The sequence below is a fragment of the Pomacea canaliculata genome, linkage group LG10 (assembly GCF_003073045.1).
Source record: "Pomacea canaliculata isolate SZHN2017 linkage group LG10, ASM307304v1, whole genome shotgun sequence".
NCBI classification, from domain to species: Eukaryota; Metazoa; Mollusca; class Gastropoda; order Architaenioglossa; family Ampullariidae; genus Pomacea; species Pomacea canaliculata.
In genome coordinates, this window is record NC_037599.1 from 21,488,316 (window position 1) to 21,497,616 (window position 9,301).

Genomic DNA, 9,301 nt, shown 5'->3' on the forward strand with positions numbered 1-9,301 from the left:
AAGCAATTGTCTACAAAACCCCGTCTATAGGAGAACTCTTTCCTTATTGTGCAACTTTGAGGAAATTATGGAATCCTGGGGCATAAAGAGAAGCTTAATAAGTGCATTTGAGGCAGTGAGCATTGTATAAAATAAGATTATTCACCTTTGGGCAAAACAAATTTGTGCTGCTTCTGGCTGACAAGTAATGGGTATGTGTGTGCTTAAAAATCCAGTACATTTTTTTTTTTTTTTATTGTTTACAGGGGAGGAGAAAGTGACAAAGAAAACTTGCCGCCGCCGCCACCACCACCCCCACCTGTTCTGCCTCCATATCCTCATGTAGACTACAACAATGTGCCAAGCGACGACTCTGATTCAGATGGAGAAATTCAGTACAAAGACGATGATGAAGAAAGTAAGAGAAATGCGCTTAAGGGAGGCGTGTCCTTTTTCCTTTATGCTGGCATTACTCCCCCTTCAGTGTATGTGCTTGGTGTCCATCCAGAGTGGAGACTCATAGTCAAAGGTTTTGACTCTTGTATGTGCATATATGATAGAGAGTGTGTGTGTACATACATACATGATGGGGGAGAGAGGGCTAACCACACATTAGAGAAAGAATGATGAATTTTGTTGTTATGCTGCTTGCAGGTTCACTGGCATCAAAAGTGGCAAGGCAGGACAGTTTAGCAAGGTTCCTAAGCAACCGGCCTACACAGCGGGACCTTGTTGACAAGAACATCATTCCTTCACACTCAGAGCAAGAAAAGGCCGACCTTCGTGAACAGATTGGTTCAAAGCTCACTAGGTCAGCAAAGACAACACAGAAATAAACTGCACTGTACACACACATACTTTTTCAAATATTTTTGTTTGGTTGCTAATTTGTTCCTTTCCTTCTACTACAGTTTTATACTTTTATTTTATACTTTGATAATGCAAGCCTTAAAAATTGAGTCTATTTTATAAACCTGCTGCATACCTCATTTGTCTCTCTCTCTCCATGATTATATTTGTTCACATCCCACCTCATTTTTGTTTTATTTTATGTTCCAGACGGTTAAGTTTGAGGCCAACTGCAGAAGAACTAGAAAACAGAAATATTTTGCACAGTATGTATCTTGTTTCATGGTCTACTAAAATTCATTATGCATGGTTGTCTTGTGTTTTGGATTTTAATCTTGTTGTGTTGAGAAACATTCTAAGGCTCTGGCTGTTCTGACTTTAATCATGGTTAAAGAACATGGCGGTTTTTTGGTGTGCATGGAGTGAGTCACGTGGCATGTATAGTGCTATCATGCACATGAAATTTGGTTTTCCTCTTTGTCCAGTACAAACAACAGAGGAGTACCTAAGAGAGAAAGAGGCAAAGCAGCGATACCTTATCAGAAAGGTAACTAGAACCTGCATTTAAAGGCTTAGCGTTACAACAGCTTGCACTGTGTTGTATAAAATGAAATACTATTTCATTTTGGGCAACATCACATTACTGTTATATGATAGTTTGTGCTTGTAACAGAATATTAAATTGACTGTGGGATTTATTGCCATCAAAAGTTAAAATTTAGTCCCTATGCATCTCCCTTCACCTACCAAAAGCAACCCCACCATTGAAAAATTACATTCACAACTTAATTTGTACTGCAATAATGAGAGCATTGTTTTCTGTTGTCAGCACCTTTGAGCTTGTCTCCACTTAGCTTTTCAAGTATCCTTATTAGACGTGTGTGGCTTAAGAACAAGTGTTGCAGATCAGATAAGCTGATGAGTACATTCATAACTTACAGTTTAGGTCCAGTTGATAATGACCAATCACTTGCCATGGTATGCTCCATGTTCTTTGTTGCTGCCTTCCCAAGTTAAACCAAGAATCTGTCTCTGAGCATGCTTGCAATCTGTTCCTACACTTTGACAGTTAAGCTTCCGGCCAAGCGTGGAGGAGCTGAAGGAGAGGAAGATCATTAAATTCAATGACTATGTAGAGGTGACCAATGCCCATGAGTATGATCGGCGTGCTGAGAAACCTTGGACAAAACTCACACCAAAAGACAAGGTATGTGAATCGGGGTTGTTATACCTAAGAAATTCTCTTTAAAAAAAATAAAATAAAAAATAAAAAACAAGCTGTTTGCTATGATCAGGACATTTTATAGCACCTGTTTTCATAGCTATGTCAGCTTGGTATGCAAGCCAGTTGCTAAATCTTTTTTGCACTAGCGTGGCTAAATAAGTGTATCTGATAAATAAAAAGTGACTGCCCAGACTACATCACACAGACATTGAAGCATTAAGAAAAGTAAGAAATGCTGTAGAAAAATACAAAGGTTTCTGATTAAAACCCAAGACTTTTGTACCCAATAGCCTGCTTATATTGTTGAACACTAACCCACTCCATCTTCATACCTTCCTTGTCAATCGGTAGCTTAAACAGGCTTGCTGCTCCTGAAGACAGCTGGTGGTCTAGTACAATGTATTCTTTTGGCATGTTTTCTCAGTCTTTTTGTCTCTGTCTCTGTTTGTATGTGTGCTTGCTTCATTTTGTCTTCTGTGCAGATTTATAATGTTTGTTTGATCCTAGCCAAATGCAGCACTCCTTTTGTGTACACATATTTTTTAAGGCTATATTTGGTTTGTGAATTTTGTTCCAAATCATCATTGTAAGTTTTTGTGTTACCTGCTATGCATTAATGATGGTTTTGATTATTTGACCCAGGTTCTGACATCAATGTAGGTTTTTTCCACACATCAGTTTCATCTTGCAGAGCACCCTAAAACTAAATTAGAGAAAGGAAAAGATTAGTTGGGAGATAAGGGGAAACAGATCAGATTATTGTTTATACAGTTTGGAAAATGATCGTTTCATGACCTAATATTTGGTTGACCATGGAAGAAAAACGAAGCTTTGTGCCAACACCTGATCAGTTACAGCATCTCAGTCTGTACTTAGAACCTGCTTGCTTGTCGTGGGTGCTAAAACTTTAATTGTAAGGAGAGCAGATGTTAATCTGTATGCTTTTGCTTCCCCACATAGGCCATCATTCGGAAGGAGCTGAATGAGTTCAAGAGCAAAGAGATGGATGTCCATGAAGAGAGCAGGCACCTCACTAGGTGAGTTGTATTCACCTTCTGTCCTTTAGCTTGTTCGATTTAAAGTTTATAGATCAGCATAAAAATCGTGTGCATGTGCTTCTTTGTTTCCCACTCCCTCTTTTATTCACTTATTCATGGGTGAATGATAAGGTAGGGCAAGAAATGCATTTTGAAAATGTTTTCTACAGCACCATTATGTTCATTTAAGAGTGCTTTATCTTAAAGTATATGATCAAAAATGTAATAATTTGATCATTCTTTTCCTCCTTTTTTTGGATTAAGCTTTATCTTGGTAAAATTTATCAGATCGCGATAGTTGATTGTGCTTTTAGGTAAACAGCAGAAGTTTAATTTAAATATATCTCCACTTTTCAAAAATTACTCCCGTAATCTTAAACCTAAATGTTATCCTCAGCATTTTTAGTGCACTATCAAAGCAGCTCGCAGACCATTGTGAATATTAATTCTTTATTATTATGCTTGCTTTCTTTGGAAAGGTTTCACCGACCCTGAGACTGTCAAATGCATAAGAGCAAAGGGAAGTGACTTTGATCAGTGCATGCATCTGTTAAGGAGGCGTGGCTTGACAAGTCACTTTCTGGCTGAGCATGTCGGATCTGTGAGACACTGCATTGGCCAACGTGTGCTGGAAACAAGCTGGTTAATGACTGTGATCAGAAAGAAGATAGTTTGCCTCGACTTCTTGTTTTTGTTTATTGTTGTGCAAAGCTTCAAGACATCAAGATTCCTTGATGGGATTTACAGAAAACAAACAAAACTACTTGTGTGAAAGGATGTGCAATTGTGGAGCTCCAGAATATACAGAGATTTGTTTATTTTAGGCTTCTATGTTTTTTCTGCTTTCTTATTTGACTGGAAGACTTACGCGAATAATGCTTGGTTCTAGAGTTTGGGAGGGGGGTGTCATAAACCTGTCAATTAGACTGTATTGTTGACCTGACATAATCTGCTTGCATTACCCATCACAATATAGTTTTGTACACATTGGATTGCCAGACACTTTTGCATGGGAGATAGTCATTAAAGCAGCACCTTTCCCAGCTTCATTTTGTTTTCTGCAGTAGCATATGAGATACAGAATATCTTTAAGTGGCCCATTTACTTTTTCTAGCAATACATCATTTTTGAAGGAATGAGTGATGCGTATGGTCTAATGTTTCATTCAATTGTCGCAGCTCTGGGATGCATTTTTACCTCCTCTGTGTGAGGCGAAATGAATGCTTACAAAAAGGCAGTTGCAGGTAAAAAAGATGGAGATACACGCATGTTTGGTGCTTTTAAAGCCATCATTTTATTCTTGGAGTGTGCTTACAATGTGGTACGAATGGCCTTCACAGAGTTATAGTATGTGGATGAGAGAGCTAAACCCTTGAACTGTAACTTGTTTATTTTCTACAAAACTTTGCACATACATTGTTTGAACATTATGTACAGTAGTGTGTAGTGATGATAATCTGAATTCACACAGAGGCCAGAAATATATAGAGGATAATTTTGTTTTAGAATTTTAAATTGCCTGTTTACTGAGCTTATTGGTCATTGAGTGGTTTGTGGATTTATTCCTTTAACATTAAAGTAGTTATTTTCAGAGGAAGGGGTCAGGATTCTCCTTTCTTAAAGATGAAATGTTTGATAGCTGTTTTTCATGTCTTTGTTACCAGCATTATGTTTGGCTTTGTTGATACTCTACAATATAACAATAACAGATATGACTCTCTACAAGGACATTTTATTGTGTCATGCCAGGGAAAATACAAAACCTTTAATATCTGAGCACCACCAGTGTAGTAAGCACTAAACTGTTTTTACTTACTCTCCTTATCAAGCATGAACTTTTGCTCCTGTGTTAGTGCAAAAAGGAGAGAAGTGGAACAAAGTAAATGCCAGAACATGTGTAGCATGCATGGAGCAAGTAACTGCTTCGGAACAAATGGATTTAAAAAAAAATCTGTTGTCAGACCTGTCCAAAGAAGGAATAAAAACTCATTATTTTGTGATTTTTTTGTGCATCTCATGACATTAACACAGTCTCTGAATCTACATTCTGTGCTTCACAGTCACTATGAAATGAGTGTCATTTAAATTGATTTTTGTGTAATTTTATTCTCTGGTACATCTAAAGAAGCAAATTGCCTTTTTTGATTAGACTTTTGGTGTCTTCACATCTCAACTTTTTCCTTGTCATGGAATAGTTTTATTGGCCTAGATCCCAATAATTCATGTGGTAGCCTTGCATCAAATTTTTAGGAATTAAAGATGTTTTACGAGTTATCTGTTGCAATTTTTTTTTAAAGTGAAGGCATGCCAAGTTTAAATAGCTTATGTTGGCTTAGAGATATGATTAAGGAGAAATATGTGCTAGTTTTCTGGAAATATTTCATTTTTGATATGAGTGTTGGATGTATCCCCAAACCATTTGAAATATTTAATTTTTCTGAAGGTGATAATGTCTGGCAGTTTTTTAAGACTACCTTCTTCTTTCATCGCTTTCAGATGACATTCTTAAATTTTCTTTTCCTCTCCACTTTACAACTTAAGCCTCATGATCCTTGTCTTGTACTTCATTATGTTTAGGCTTTGTGTGGCAGTGAGCGTGCGGCTGACTGTGACAAAAAGCAAGAATTACAGGAGCCAAATAGTGTTTTATAAACAAATCATTGACAGAAATTTACCAAATCACATCAAACACAGAACACATCTCATTTTTAATGTTAATTCTGTCTACAAGATAGCATAGACCTAAGTAGTTTGACGACCTTTACAATTTCTTCCATGGCTGCATTTTTTTAATGCCATAATTGCCTGTGTCAATTCAGCATTGTAATTGTACTGCCATTGTGCAAACTGGTCAGCCCACTAAATGTAGAATTTTCAGCCAACAGAAGGTTGTTGTACCTTACTTGGGATGTAATGGATTAAATACGTGAAGGTACTGTGTTGTACATAATGCTTCCGCCACAAATTGTGTTACACCACCAATATTACAAGTTTGTTCAATACTGTAGCACACACTGCAAGTTTAATCTAGTTGGCACCAACTTGATAAAGAAAAAGTTTTGTTGGCCTTGTATATATGATAATCATGTGCATGAAGGGAGCATCAAATTGAGTATTTTTCTGCAGCTGTAGGACGACGGAAAAATATGCAGTACAGAAATCTTGAGATTGCAGCTCTATTTTATTATAAAAAAAAAGGATAAGAATTTTTGTAGCTTCATTTTCTTTTTTAGATCACGAGTTTGTATTGTTTGATAGCTTTGTTCTCATTACATTCCACTTTGCTTAACAAAAATTTGTAAAATGCCTGTAAAATTGTAAACATGTGTGTGCATACAGATAAATGCATAGTCCCTGAAGTGCATTCTGTCAGGCAGCACCTCATGCATGTCACAGGGAAAACACGCAAAAATGCTTCTTTGTTGCAAGGATGGCTTTCAGAACTTGTTTCCAAAACTTGCAGGCAAGCATTTCAGGGGAGGCAAATGTTTCTTCATTGCTGTGAATACTTGTCCTACCTCCACCCTTCCCTTATCTCTTTACAAAAGAAAAAAAAAGCAAACTGGGTGTGTATATTTTGTCCATCTGTATAATTGGTTACAAGAGTGTCATAGCACATTTTGGTTGCAGGATTATGTGCAGAGTTTAGTTCTGAGTGTTGATGCTAAGCTGTTATATGTGTTGATAATGCTTGTTGATTTAACATGTTACCCCTGGTACAAGCAATTGATATTTGTTGATCTTAAGAGTAAAGAGAGTTTTATTCATCTGGATTGCAAAATGGTGATCCCCTTTCTTAAAAAAAAATAATAATGCTGAAACAAACAGGAATGAAGAATGGTATGCATTGTATGAGAAAGGAGAGTAGGAAAGTCTAAAGACCAAGTAATTAGCAGCATAAGACTGCTCATATCCGGCTATTTTATTTGTGTGTGTGTACCTTTATGTGTCAAAGTGTGCAACTATGTATATGCACATGTATGTGGACAGTCACCAACTTCCATTTTCTTGTAAACAAATATAGCACACATACCTTGACTGTGAACAAGCGTTGAAATGACCTTGAAACATTTAGAGCATCTGTGTGATGCATGTCACAAACTAATTAAATGTCTTATACAAGTAGAACACAGAAAATATTGACTTTTATATTCGTATGCTGGACAGTCTGCTAAGTATGGCATGTATGGCAAACACACAAGAAAAGGAAATGTTATATGTATAAACAATGGTTCAAGATGTACGGGGCTGGAAACAGTAAAAGTTTATGAATGATGTACAGGATGATGAGCACAGTGATGATGAGAGGTACAGTCAAATCTCGCTACTATGCCACCCCGCTACTATGCCACTCTCGCTATTATGCCACTTTTGCTCGGTCCCGACTATAAATTCAATGTAAAAAAAAATTTACTATGCCACCACCGACTCTCGCTACTATGCCACTTTTTTGTGACTGTTAAAAGACACAAGTTGTGAAATTCCACGCAGTGCTCGATTATTATACTCTATGGTAGTGTGGGACATTGCAGTTAGGTGGATGGAACCTAGCACGCACACAGGGAGGGTGGAGGCTGGCGATGGGGGTAGGTTGCTGGCCGGGTGACAGTCACGTGACAGAGAGAGAGCGGGAGGGGGTCGACTAGCGACAGGATGCAGGTGCGCGGATGTGGTTGGGAGGGGTGGAGGATGAAGAGGTGAGGGGGAGAATGAGAGGAGACAGCTAGCGCCAGCAGACGATTCTTGAGAGCTTTGGACTGACGGGTAACTTGAGCAAATAAAGCCGTTTTTACGAACCCTCGGTATTATGCCACTCGCTACATGCCACTTGCTCGGTCCCGGTAGGTGGCATAGTAGTGAGATTTGACTGTATCTTCAAACAGCGCCCTATACATTTTCTGCAGTTTCTTGTGTCTCTTGCTTGTGTCTGTTCTCGGACCATTACCTGGTAGACAAGTGTGCCAAAGAACAGTCTAGGGCATTTTCATTAGTTACTGAAGCTACTTGGGTTAGAAATCAAAATCCAAGAATTGCAGGGCATTGGAAAATAGTCAACACGTTCATGCTAGTGGTCTTTTTCCTGTGTGTACCTTAAACAAATCGGCTACAGACAGTATTTATGATAAGACAATAGTGTTCTCAATATGGGAAGTAAACGGTTGTATCTGTGTGTACCACATTAAGAGTGAATCATGTTTATTTTGATTTTTTAAATTGGTGTTAAATTTATGTAAAGACTACAAAATTTTCATAAGGCGCTAGGAAGGGGTTAGGGGAGTGCGCCTGTGAGAAACAACTTGTGGCAGACTGTCAGATACTTTTATTTTGTTCTTTTAAAGTGTTGTCCAATAAAAATGCACTAGTGGCGATATCCTGTAATTAAATTTTGATTAGTGTCAGTGAAGCTGTTCTAGAGTAGTTGTAAAAGCATGGCTGCCAGCACTCACAATTATGAATCTCATTTTTGCCATTTTGTACAAGGTTAACGTATAAGTTGGGCTTTGGGTTTGGGTAAAAATTATTGCACAAATAAATGATGTAAATTCTTGTGAAGGCTGCATATAAGAACTTGACAGTTTCCTGTCAGCTGTACGTACATGTGTGTGTTCACATGCATGTATGCATAAATATGTGTACTCGTGCACATTTTCTATTTCAGGCTGTCTGGGACTTTTTGCAGGTTTTTATTTTTTTTTTTGTTTTTGCTTATGACTGCAGATAATAACCCACACTTACTTTTGAGGCATCTAGAAACGTTAGTTCACTTGCTGATTTAACCATGTAGTTTGGCTTTCTCAGAAATCACCATGAAAGTTTTGCTCAGGATCTTAAAGGTGCTTAATTTCTGAGTTCACCATGTTTTTTCATAGATTGGGGTATGTCCAGTCCCATTATTTTTTGTGGATATGTGTTCACACAAGTTCATTCTCATCTTTGTTTCAGCCAATATTTTGAAGTGAAAGGATGTACATGCAATTCAAACAAACAAAATAAAAATGCAATTCAGTTGGCTGCTCATGTTTTGATCTCTTTGAAACTCAGAGTTTTTTTTTTTTTTCAGTTCACACAGAGTGTTACACACAATACTGATCAAATTCTGAATTCATTTAGCATGTAAGGAATGCCACTTTATCATTAGAAAAAGTGGGTTCTTTTTCATTCATTTGACACAGGCTTTTGACAGCCAGTGCTGCAGAACATTTCAGCATAG

At 37.6% G+C, this 9,301-nt stretch overlaps 1 protein-coding gene across 6 annotated transcripts in view; it reads left to right on the forward strand.

Annotated features, from left to right (window-relative positions):
* Nucleotides 1–7,218, forward strand: part of LOC112574414 (phosphatase and actin regulator 1-like) — a 39,477-nt gene extending 32,259 nt beyond the window's left edge. For all 6 annotated transcript variants that reach the window (XM_025255473.1, XM_025255474.1, XM_025255476.1 and 3 more), the window contains 7 exons: nt 246–397; nt 634–790; nt 1,039–1,094; nt 1,314–1,375; nt 1,898–2,035; nt 3,014–3,090; nt 3,570–7,218. In XM_025255473.1, the coding sequence (XP_025111258.1) occupies nt 246–397; nt 634–790; nt 1,039–1,094; nt 1,314–1,375; nt 1,898–2,035; nt 3,014–3,090; nt 3,570–3,585 (658 nt within the window). In that variant the 3' untranslated portion in view covers nt 3,586–7,218. The remainder of the gene's footprint in view (nt 1–245; nt 398–633; nt 791–1,038; nt 1,095–1,313; nt 1,376–1,897; nt 2,036–3,013; nt 3,091–3,569) is intronic.
* Nucleotides 7,219–9,301: the final 2,083 nt, after the last annotated feature.